Source organism: Triturus cristatus, chromosome 6 (assembly GCF_964204655.1).
Source record: "Triturus cristatus chromosome 6, aTriCri1.1, whole genome shotgun sequence".
Classification (NCBI taxonomy): Eukaryota; Metazoa; Chordata; class Amphibia; order Caudata; family Salamandridae; genus Triturus; species Triturus cristatus.
The window spans coordinates 1,038,724,481-1,038,737,539 of NC_140589.1; the positions used below are offsets into that span (position 1 = coordinate 1,038,724,481).

Below are 13,059 nucleotides of genomic sequence, written 5' to 3' on the forward strand. Positions count from 1 at the left end.
ATGGGCAGAGGGTGGAGGCTCTGAAAGACACAGGAGCCAGTATGACTACAGTCAGGTGTCATCTGGTGTCCTCAGAGCAGATGATACCCAATGCATTTCACCAGTTTGTAGTGACAGACAACCGTGAGAGCCACACCTGGTGGCTCTGGATCCCTTTGGGTGGGGGGATTTCAGGTTCCCTTAAGATAGGTTTGAGCCCTGCCATGCCTGTTGATCGTTTGCTATGATTGACTTGGAGCACACTGCCTGGAAGGAGGTGGCGCTCTAGTCACACCTGGAAATGTTGGGGTGGCCTGAGTGGGTCTGCCTGACCACTCGGTCCATGGTTGCAGTGAAAGAGAGTCAGTAGAGCCTGGAAGAATGGCCCAGGCAGCTGCAAGGAAGGGGATGACCAGGAGGCATGGGAAACCAGGCTCTGACACTCCTACCATACTGTTGGATGGGGTACCGGAGGAGGCAGTCTTAGAGCTGACTGGGAAGGAAACTGCCTCTCTAGGAGACCTGATTGAGCTTGTTGGGTGGCAAGTTGAGGATGGGCCGCATCAGTGAGGAGTTCTGCAAGGCGCAGAAATATTGCCCAGCCCTGGAGATACTGAGGCAGCAGGCCAAAGCCCATGCAACTGGTTACACCTCTGGAGACCACCTTATTTCCTGGGAGAACACCTCCCCTACAGTGAGGCTAAGGCGTTTGTAAATGGGAAAGCATGTTTTCTGGAGGTTACCCAATGTTACTTGGTTGAGGTCATGGGACACCCTCTGCAGGATATCTGCAGCAGGACAAGACCTATGACAGGCATGTCTCCCACTGTTATTGGCCCCAAATGAGTACATTATTAGATGCTTTCAGTCGGACTTGTTTCACCTGCCAGGAAAGTGGGAAGACACAGAAGAAGCTCATGGCTCCCCTACCTCCCATGTCTGTCATTGACACCCCCTTTAAGAGGATGGGCATCAACATTTTTTGGCTCTTGGACCCCAAATTGTCTTGGGTAACAAGGGTTTACTGGTTTTGAAGGGCCATGCCACACAGTACCCAGAGGCCATTCCTCTGAGGGCCATAAATGCACCTGCAGTGGCTAGGGCCTTGATGGGGATTTTTATCTGAGTGGGTTTCCCCAATGAAGTGGTGTCAGACAGGTGTCAGACCAACTTCTTGGCAACGTACATGAAGTCCATGTGGAAGCAATGCCCCTGACTAATGGGCTTGTTCATGGATTCCACAAGACCCTCAAGGGCATGAATATGGGCCTACCGGAGTCCATGAAGTCAAAGTGGGATGTCCTCCTTGCATACAGGTAGGAACCACAGATATTAGTAGGGTTCATCCCTTTTTAAATCTTCTATCGTCACCTTGTAAGGGGAGCTCTCAGTTTGATGAAGGAGGGTGGGAGCAAGCTCCCAAGAAGCCTTCTCAGGATGTGGTTAGCTACACCCTAGCCCTCCTCAACCAAATCCAGAAATTCTGGAAGAATGTTTCAGAGAAGCTAGCTAGGAGGTGATGAAGCAATGGTATGACCAGAAGGCCACTCTGGTAGAGTTTCAGCCTGGCCAGAAAGTGAGGGTGATGGTGCAAGTTGAGCTCAGGGCCCTCCTATAACGTTAGTAAGGGCCCTATGTGCTGATTGAGAGGAAGGGGAGGCCACCTACTTGGTGGAAATCAAGAGCCCCAGAAACTCCTATGGGTCCTCCATTTCAATTGCCTGAAGCACCACTATGAGGGGTCTGAAGTCACCATGATATTGGTAATGGATGGTGGAGTCAGGGAGAACAGTTAACCTCTACCCTGATCTCTTGTCATCCAAGGAGAAAGATGGGCCAGTGGAGGGTGCAAATCTCTCCCCTACCCTCCTAGAGCAGCATAGGGGCTGTCGCCAGCTATAGGGAAGTTTGTCTCTCTGTTCTCCCTCTGGGCTTGCACACTTGTGTACCAACAAATTGAGAGCCCCACTCCCAAAAACAATATCTACAGACTGTCAGACAAGGTGAGGGCCAGCATCAAGGAGGGGGTCTCTAAAATGATGGAGTTGGGAGTGGTTGAGCTCTCCAGTTGTCCCTGGTCCAACCAAGTGATGATGTTCCAAAGGCTGGCCCATCGGACACCACTCCAGAACTACGGTTCTATGTGGACTACAGGGGGCTCAAGTCAGTCACAAAGAATGATGCTCACCACATCCCCTGAGCTGATGAGCTCACTGATCGGTTGGGGGGAATGCCAAAGTCCTGTGTACTCTTAACCTCACTTCGTTACACTGTCACTGTGCTTGGGGGGGGCTAAAGAGAGATATGCATTTCCAACACCAGAGGTCCACTTCCAATTCAAGTTAATGCCCTTTTTGACTTGAAAAATAATCCTGCCACATTCCAGAGGCTGACAAATCACATTTTGGCTGGAATGAAGGCCTTAAGTGCTGCTTACCTAGATGAAAGAGCTGTATTCAGCAGCAGCTGGGAGGCCCCTTTGTTTCACCTCCAGAAGTGCTTCAGGCTCTGCAACAGGCAGGCCTGACTATCAAGACCAGTAAGTATCAGCTAGGGCAAAGGCACTTGTGAGCTTGGGACGTCTGGTGGGTGGGGATAAGGTGCAGCCCCTTCTAAGCCAAGTTAGAAACTATCATAGCCTGGGAGCCTACAAAATGCTGACAGATGGGAGGACATTTCTCTGCCTCACTGTTTACTACAGGAAGTTTGTCAAGGGGAATGGCAGTACTGTTGTCCCCTGGACTGAGCAGGATCAAAGAAGGAGCCAAGGAAAATGATCTGGACAGAGGCCTGTGAGAAAGCCTTTGACTCCCTCAAACGGGCCATGTGTACAGCCCATGCACTCTATGCCCCTGACTTTTCCAAAGAATTTATTGATCAAACTGATGTCTCACAGCATGGCAGTATTGCCGCAGATAAATGAGGAGGGCCTAGACCAATCTGCTGGCTTGATTAGCAGGAGGTTACTTCCCCTGGATCAGAGATAGAGTGTGATTGAGAGAGAAGCCTTTGCTGTGGTCTGGGTGCTGTAGAAGCTGACACCATACCTATTTGGGACTCACATCCGGGTTCACTCTATTTTTCTAACTTGGTGCAGGATCTTTTGTGTGTGGTGTTTTTTCACTTTATTACTGTTTGAAGTATTCCACAAATGCTTTACACGTTGCCTCTACACTAAGCCGGACTGCTGTGTCAAGCTACCAGAGGGTTGAGCACATGTTAATTTGGGGTCTGCTTGTGACTTCCCTCTGACAAGGATTGTGGTTGCTGCTCAAGAAGGGTTTTCCCCCTTCAATCAGTAATCCCATTTCATACACACAGAAATAGGTATTTTTGTTTTGCAGGGAATTTCAACCGCACTTCTTCCTTTTTTCAATCCAGACCAGCCAGGTGGGAAAAACAGCCAAATTTCCTGCGGCTCTGTATCCACTTACAACAGATGGGGAAATGTGAATTTTAGCTATGGTTAACCAACCATGCTCCTTCCAAATTACTCATGGGGCAAGCTCAAAATCTCTACCAGTGCAAGACTCCAAAAATTCAGTTTATCTCCTTTATGCTTCCATAATGTGAGAATTGTCAACTACAAGGGCCATTCTTTCACTCATTCCAATGGAGACGACGCTAATGTAAATAAGGAAACACAACTTTTTACAAAGGGCGGGTGTGAAATAGTGAATGTGTATCCCATCTTACAAAAGTGACTATTCATTCCCATCTGTAATATCTTCATGTGCCCACTGCACTGCAAACAGCATAAAGTGCCCATTTTGCTAGGGGACACACGTTTTGCAATACTGCTCAGTCAGAATAGGAATAATTGTGCTTAAGTGCAGTGATCTGAGACTGCTATGCATTACACCTTTTGTCATGTTGTTTGCCTTTCATTTGACTGGTCATTTCTCTTGATGATTTATTTGATTGCAATATTGGAATATATGATGTGCTTATGGTATTTATAGATTTAGGCAAACCCTCCCTGATGAGGTCACCAAAGCAACAAACAGTATCTTGGTTGAGTTCCTCCATGCCAGGCCCCACCCCAACACTGGTGCATCAAGAGCAGTTTGCACATTAGACACATTAGTATGAACTTGTCTTAAGATTCAGCCACTTTGAATTTCAACCAGCAACAATGTATTTTTGGTTATATGTTTTTCTGTTTAGTATTTATGTATTGTATTCTTATTTACGCTTTGTATGTAATATATATTTGTTATTATGATGTCACATGTATCAATGTCTACCATCAGCAACTTCTTTATCTCTTTTTTATGAATTTATATAAAAATAAATAACAAATAAAATGTATATTTTACTTTAAGTTTTTCTTGTACAGTGAGTCAGTCTATATATCATTCTTGTGTGCTATTTAGCATTATTTAATTGCCTAGGTTTTTCCTCAGTTCTTATTACCCTGCCCTAGGACTTATCATAATTTGCAGCCTGTCTTTCTCTCAATTCAAGAGCAGTTTGCTCCAGTGGCACCCGTGTTGTAATATGGCCAGAAAGATTAACAACTGTACTTAAGTGTAGTTGCCTGGTACTTAAGTTTAAAGGTTAGGCACAAGACATTGGGGAAACATTAGCAACCAACTGAATGTATGGATGGTCTTAGTGAAATACTTTCTGATGATCTCAGGTGAGACAACATAAAAAGGGACAGCCATTTCACAGCTCTGACATAAAAGAACTCGGTCAGCAAGAAAGCCCGGAAAAGGATGTACGGGGGATACCTTTGCAGTCTTCAAAGAAATAAAACGTGTGTTCAAAACTAAAAGCCAACGAAAAAATTGCTTAAGAACAAGAGCAAAATCAGCATGCCTGAAATAAGAATGCAATCTTTGCAGACAGGTTATTAAAATCCATTAAATCATAAAAGATAACAAATGTATCGCATAAACTACGATAGAAGATGTCTAAGTCAAAGAAAGAGTGAAGTCTCTGGCCTAAAAGTTAGTAAGAATACGAGAAAGTATTTGAGATATGTACATGTAATAACCGAGAAATATTCTTACCCCACACTGTTTCAGTGATAACTGATTAATTAAGTTCATATATTTTAATACTAAATTTAGTACCACGAGCGGTACTACACCTCAAAATTCTCATTCAGAAGGTTCAAGACGTTATTTCTTGGAATCACATTTTTATCTTTATTAATATTCACATATAAATTTGTACTGGTTTTTACCAATGATTAAAAAGTGGTTGAGTTGCACACTGGTTCAAGCAAAACTGCCCCAATCCTCCCAAGGCATGCTGGTATATGTAGTCAAAAGGTTTGTTACTCACTATAGAAAATGGTTGCTTGCATGTTCAAGTGCAGCTCAGTGCTTGGTAACCCTTGACACATGTTTTATACAGTCAGTGTTCTTCAGAAGGGTAAGTCTTGGCGGGGGAGCTATATCTTCCTGCTCTATTGTTCTTGAATGTGTGTCAGCAGGGCACCTAGGTGCTAATTCAACGAAATCAACAGCTTCCTTAATGAGCAGGGGCCGGTGCAATCAACAAACAAGGTGTTGCACACAGGGTACACGCTGGTTCTAGCAATTTTGGTCCACCCTCCACAATGCATGCCGGTAAATGTAGTCAGTCATTTATCAGCCAAACCCATCCAGTTTGACTCAAGAATGCGTATATCTAATAAAAACGGTCTCTTTTGCACGGTTTAGGCTTGGATGTGTGCACCATGGCCTGATTTTTGAAGCAAGCCAACCCACCCCACGAGACTGCAGTCTCTGTTGCCCTCCACGCTACCTCCAAAATCCGCTCTGCGGAGCTCAGATACCTGCCTCACAAGGGTCCATCCAAATTCCCCTCAGGTAAATTCTAAATACCTGCATCCGCATGGGCCCAGACATTCGGCATGTCTAGCTTATGCTACCATAATGAAAAGCGTACTCCGCCACAAACGGCGCTCACTCATGCTAGTGAAGAAAATGATGAAACACATACTTTTACAATATGCAATTGTGAAACAGGAACGGCTCCTTCACGCGGTCGTCAGGTGTAGAGCCCATATCACACGGTGCGCATGCGCACAGAGAGCTGCAAAGCCCCTCACAAGCAGGTTTCTGCTGACTGTTTGGAGGCTCTGCCCAGCCGACGTCCATTAAGGAGCGTGGAACCTCCTCACGGCATCGGCGGTGGCAGCCACAGGAGCTTTGTTTGTTTCGTGAGGGAGGCGGGTAATTTACAGACTGTGCTGCGCTCAAAGCCGTAGCCCCTCAAAGGAGCCTCCGGCAAAAAATGTGCAGTTGTCAGGTCTCCAACAGTTGATTTAGAGGACTATGCTTCTTTTGCCAATCTTTCTACTTTCATTTGAGGGATCATTTCTCGTCCTGGTTTACCTGGTTACATGGAATGCCACTATGACATTTGTTTGCATTCATTAATTTCTCATCATGAGATTGGAGAGCGAGAAAAACGGGAAACAGAGATGCAGGGAGAAAGCAGGGCTTAGAAAAGAGCCGAAAGAGTAAGCTAAAGGGACAGGAAGTGCAAGGTGGGGCAAGAAAGGAATGGAGGGAGGAGAGGCAAGGCTGTGCAGCCTGGATATTTGGCAACCTTAGCATTTGGGAGTCCCGGAGAAGGCCTCATAAGTAAAAACTTTGGGGCAGATTTATATCGGTCTTGCGCCACTTTTACGCCGCCGTTTCGTCACTTTTGTGACGCAGCGGCGGTGTAAACCCTGCGCCATGTTGCGCCCCATTTACAACGTGACGCATCTAGGGAGATGCGTCACGTTGTCAAGCTTGCGCCACATGTGGGCGTTCCTCACAGTGGGGGCGTTCAGGCGCAGGAACGCCTCCGAAAAGTGGCTGAGTGAAACCTACAAGATTTCACTCAGTCACTTTTCTGGCCATGCTGCGTCAAAACCCTGCGCCTGCTTGAAGCAGGCGTAAGGATTGACGCAGCATTGTGACGATAGGGCACCCCCGAGCCTTGCTGGAGCTGCGTCGCGCTTGAGACGCAACTCCAGCAATGCGCCAACCTTCCGCCATCAGATGCGTCATGCATCTGTTTATCCTTGCGCCACGATGCGCTGCATTGTAAATGCGGCGCATCTATCGTGGCGCAAGGGTAAACTTTCGTGACACATCTTTCCTGGCGCATCCCTGCTGATTTGCAGGGATGCGCCAGGAAACATAAATCTGCCCCTTTGTGTCAATACACCTTTTTTTTCCGGGGCAGGGTTGAATTGGGATCAAAAACCAGCCCGGGCCACCAAAAAAAGTGGCCCACATTTGGGTATTGCCATTCCGCAGAACACTGCTTCAGCGAAGTTTTATGAAAAGAAAAGGGGTGGGGGCATGTTTTATTAACTTCACTTAAATAAAAAGAAATGCACAGATTAGTTCACGCTGCTAAGGAACACGTGAATGCAAGTGAGATCACTTCTGCTCAGGCCCCCTGCCCCCGCTCAGTCAGCATACATTAATGGCCCAGCACACCGAGAGAAAAGGAGTGATACCTCCGCCCATCTGCCTCTAGAAAGGCCACACAGGCACCCGCTGGCAGCATTCTAACAGCACAGACAGCCCCCCCCCCAGGCTGGCCAAAAAAGCATCCCACAGCTAGAACTCGGCTACCGGCCCTTCGGCCATTTCCCGAGTGCCCGCTTTACCAATCCGATTGCCCCAGGGGATAATGACTCTGGGAATGTAGATATCAAAAATCATCCATGTGACTGAGTTTTCTGTTTCTCCCAAGTGTACCACACGCCACGCGTCATCTATCTAAGCACAATCTGTGTGATGATCATTCCTTAGGCTCAGTGTTCGACCCTCAGTTACGTGGAAATCATGCTCTGGTATACATACATTGGTTGCCGGATTCAGTGGACACGCTCTTGCATGACCGTAGCAGATGCACATGCCTCCTACAGATATGTCCTTTATGGAATAGTAATACTGAAAGAAAACGAAAACAACAATTAAGCACGCTTGAAATGCAAACATAGCAGTCTTACATTAGGGCAGCTAAACGTATTTTTTTTAAATAACATTTCCACGCACCATCTGAACAGGTTTTAGTATTTATATATTCAACACGCGATCACTATGAGTCACTTAAATACATGTATTCAGTGATAAAAAACGAACAATAAAATAACACAAAAATATTATTCTTTATATTACCTAATCCTAATATACATTAAAACAAAAAATATCCATATACATCCGAACATTGGTAAAAGTATACCTTCACTACATCAGTATTATCACATTTTCATCTATTGTACTGTCAAAACTGATGGCACTACCAACATGTAAATTATAAAAGCTAAATCTGAACCTTCTTGCATAAAAATATGGAATGCCCATCATATAATATATAAATTGTTGTAAACCCATATCCAAACTCCAAATGGTAGAGTTTGAGGGTGAGTTGTGACATCACTGTCATTCAATACCTAATGACATCATAGCTCTTCTGCAATATTTCTTTTTAAGCTACAATTTAATATTTCCATTTGCAAGTCTAAATCCAACACAGACTGTATTCACAATTTCAAATCTCCAGAATATCATACAGAAGAATGTCTTCTATTGGATCAGAACACCGGCCCATTTTAGATTCGGAGGGGTGGACGATACAAGGGTTTCAGTAGCGGCTCGTGGAGGGAGTTCGGTGGGGCAGTGAGGCGGGGGGAGGGGCAGGGTGGGGAAATGTAAACACCGGAATATAGATGAACGGAGGTAAGTACACATTAAAATTAATAAAACGAATTCCTTTGCGCGCGCTGCATCGCAAAATGCGATGCAGCGCGCGCAAAGAAATTCGTTTTATTAATTTAAATGTGTACTTACCTCGTTCATCCATATTCCAGTGTTTACATTTCCCCACCCTGCCCCTCCCCCTCCCCGCCTCACTGCCCCCACGGAACTCCCTCCACGAGCCGCTACTGAAGGGTTTCTTCTACGCAGTGTGACTGAAAATTTAAAGTCACGGTGGGAGATGTAGCCCACTGCTTCGAGGTGTTGCCTTTCAAACTAATCGACCCACATTCTAATCCTGGCCTCAGCACTAGGCCCAAACTTATGTGATGCTGGGCAATCACTCTCCCTGTGCTTAAATGTGTGTAAAATGTATTTGTTTAATCCCTATTTGATGTATAGGATCCAAGACCATCTCTCAAACCCTCACGTAAGCTAAAGCGCTCTGTTGCTTCTCAGCTACTTTGGTACTGTATGCATACCAATGCATGCATACATTAGGATCAACATTAGCGCTAATAACATGTTCACTTTCACTGCCAATGCACTTTACATATGATGTTTATCTGCAGTTTGTATTCTAAACCTAGACTGTGCACCATCAAAGGCCTTCTGAACAAACGTTCTGTAAGACATTGCACACAGTCACTTTATTTCCTTCAAAGTCCAGCAATCAGTGAAATAACAGCAACAAGTAAGGCCCGCCTTGGTATTTCTGCAAATGCTGGGCTCTCCTTTTGTCTGTTTCGGAGTTGCCAGCTATCTTTCGGGGGCAATTAGAAGTAGAAATCGAATGTAGTTTAATATATTTTAGCTCTATTTTTTAGCATGTTTGACAGTCCGAGACCGGGCCTTTTTATCCTTTTCTTTTGAAATCATGAAATAGTTTTATAAATTTTGGCCTGCCTTACTTTTTAATGTCCACATTCGCCAATTATTTGTTCAAACATATTTTTATGTATATTTGTGCACTGTGTATTGTTTGAAATTCCTTTGTTAATTATTTTTACATGTAACTATTTGCAAATGAAATTTTGTGTATGCTTTGATGGTTTTAATTATTAACCGAATAAAGCTATTGTTGACTGACTGACTGACTGAACAGCAACAGTGTATACCTATCTCCGACTTGTGATCAAGGTATGGGAGGCTCTTGAGCGCGATCATGGCGATGTGCTGGGGTCACGCTCTGATCCATGGTGCTAAGCAGAGGTGGGTTTATCTGCCCCCTCCAATGAGTAGGGGCACACTGCAGATCCATTCATAAGAGGTTTTTGAACTCCACTTTTTGTATTGGTAGTCAGATTAGTGTGTCCATCTGTCTTGGAGGGTCCTGATTTTGTATAGATATGTGTGAAGGATGTTTGCTGAACTCTGGAGCTGTTAAAGGTTCTTATACTGTCTTTAATTGTATACATTCTGAGTATAGCCTGTTGGCTCCTATGGAGGCTCTCTAAAGAGCTTTGGTACTTAATGCAGAGCACTATCGGCACTTTATTGGATTGTTACCCCCTTTATTGTAATTGGGAGATGCACCTTGCTCTGTGCCTTTGTGATCAGGCATCTATATAAAGCCCCTTTTATCTGGTCTGACCTTCTGCAGTTTTTTATTTTATAACTTAGATTTTGCAATTTCATAGTATTTATGTTCCATTTCTCCTTAGGTCAGTGCTTCAAATGGGCCGGTACTCACCGGTACTGAGCACCTGCACTTCCGAATTTCTTGGCAGTCAGTACCGGCACTTCTCTGTAGACAGGGATACCAACCAGCTGGTCTGAAAAGCAGACATTTGAGGTGAGCAGATCTAGAGTGTCGCTGGTGTTGAGAGTGGTCTAACAGGAGCTGCTTGCCACCTAAACTTGAGAACTTCCCAGAGTTCTCTGCTTCCTTTTTTGCAAAATGTATGCGTCACTCTATGCCTGAAACGGTATTGTTTTGACTTATACTGGGTGCTCCCTTGTGTCTGGACAAAGCTATACCTCTCTGAAGAGCTCTAATTAGAGCGAAACACTGTGTCAGGGGTTGCTTTTACTCATTTCAGGTTGGCTTGGTTGGTATTTTACCAATTCACAGCTGTAACACTGTGCCTGGAGTGGTAAATGGCTTTTGTCATTTTACAACTCGGCATGGACAGCACTGTGCTAGTCCTATGCTTAAAGACTTTGCTGTAGAAATGGCAAAAGACTTTGTCCATTTCTATCTCGGCGTGGATGGCACTGTGCTAATCCTATGCTTAAAGACTTTGATGGATAAGCAGACATTTGAGGTGAGCAGATCTAGAGTGTCACTGGTGTTGAGAGTGCTCCATACAGGAGCTGCTTTCCACCTAAACTTCAGAACTCCCCAGAGTTCTCTGCTTCCTTTTTCGCATAATTTATGCGTCACTTTATGCCTGAAAGGGTATTGTTTTGATATATATAATTGCACATTGTGCAGAGGGCTAGATGGTTGGACAATTCTCTTGCATATGTTGTGCTGAGTTGCATTACATTACATTATTGGCATTTGAATAGCAATTCGGTCAACCCTTGTCTAGTTAATCCATATATAGCAGACCTTAACCAATATTAGGAATTATCTAATTCCCACCGGCCTAAGCTGTCTAGCGTTCCCTTAAAATACCTTCAGTATGCTGATGATATTTTTTACTTAGTCAAACACCTATAGGTCTGCAGCATCTAATCAATTCATTTGAGGAATATACCTCAGCTAAATATCTTGAGCTTAATATAAAAAAAGCTAAGATCATGACATTTGGAGTCTCTCCATTCAGGTCACTGTACTGGTACTCAAGAGAGAAACTAATTGAAATAGTTAAAAGCTATAAGTACATTGGCATCTTGTTTGACAATTCCCTTCAGAAGTCATTTTGATTGACTCAGGGTTAAAGCTGCTACTAACATTTTCACTTTTAAGGCTTTTCCTGACAAACTGGCATGTCCATGATATGCCTTAAATACAGCGCATTCCAGCTCTTTCCCTGTCATGCAGTGCAGCATAGCAAGATGACTTGCTCTGCTGCACTGCCGGACAAAACTAGTAAATTTACCCCCCAATTTCCAAACATTACCATTTGTGTGCTATATAGTTTTATCAGTAAAACTGTATGTCTGTGCAAAGTTAGTGGCCATTTAAATGGAATGTGCTCTCTGTAAATGACAACGTGCTTCCACACAATGCTTTAGTCACGTTTAAAATCGCCCCTCCTCATATCCATTAAAGGCAGGTGTGCTGCAGAAACTTTTTGTCCTAAAAAGTGGGTCATGGTTCTAAAACGTTTGGGAACCACTGATCTAGAAGATTGATAGGTATATAATTGCCTATGTGGTATTCAAGGAGCATGGTTCAATATATCATCTGATTGACACTCATAAGGGAAAAGAGCAATGGGCAATGAGGAGTGGAGTAAATTGTCTCAAGTGAAGAATGAAAAGCTGCCCTTTTGTATTGTAATGGCGGATGAGACCAGCACATCTAAGGAATTGCACTACCTAGTTGGTCTCATGGTTTATAGCTTTCTGCACCTCCATTTCTTTCTTACCTCTGCTGTGATATGATGCTTGCTCTTTTTTAAATGGTATTATTTGTCTTCTGTCCCTGTGTTGTCACTGTTAATATGTTTCTTGCCTGGCAGCATGTCAGATCACTCACCATATCTGGCAGGTGTTAAATATGAGTGACTAAAAAGTTATAGGTTGGCTGTGGTATGGGTAGACCACCTACCCAATTACATACAAGTTGAGTTATTGGGCCGCGGAGAGCATATTACCTCACAGCCAGGAATATCTAATGGGGTCTTTAGTGAGCCACTCAAACAGCTGATTGGCATATCTGTAAGTATACTTTCCATATATTTTATACCTATCTATATATGAGAAATTTTAAGCAAAGGATTAGCATAGTGCCATCCACGCTAAGATGAATCTACCCAAAACTTTGCAGACCTATTGCTTTTCCACATTGCAGATGATGCAAAGTATTGCAGTGATTGGTCAAGGGGGTGCAAAGAAAAAACATGTTTTTCAGCAAATGGATTTTTCATAGACTATGTATTAGTGCATAGCGGCAAAAATAGCCAGCCGAAGTTTTATGACGTTTGGCAGCATTAGAGACGATGGTGTGCAGATGATCCTTTTTGGTAGTATTGGTAAGTAGAGTAAGTATTTTTAAAGTTATAAGGCATTTAAACTTAGTAATATCTGAGGCCACGAAATACAGCAAACTTTTGATAGATATTGTTAAATTTTGCTGTAATTTTGCGGTACTTTCTAATGACAAGGCACAATATCATTGGATAATGGCTAGCATTGGAAAAGTAAAAGGCAGTTATGTTGTTATAACAACACTATGGCTCTA

The 13,059-nt window shown here is 43.9% G+C and overlaps 1 protein-coding gene across 6 annotated transcripts in view; it reads right to left on the reverse strand.

The window, feature by feature from the left end:
• Positions 1 to 13,059, reverse strand: part of LAMA2 (laminin subunit alpha 2) — a 3,129,796-nt gene that overhangs the window by 2,266,536 nt on the left and 850,201 nt on the right. For all 6 annotated transcript variants that reach the window (XM_085611831.1, XM_085611827.1, XM_085611830.1 and 3 more), the window contains exon 6: positions 7,806 to 7,895. In XM_085611831.1, the coding sequence (XP_085467957.1) occupies positions 7,806 to 7,895 (90 nt within the window). The remainder of the gene's footprint in view (positions 1 to 7,805; positions 7,896 to 13,059) is intronic.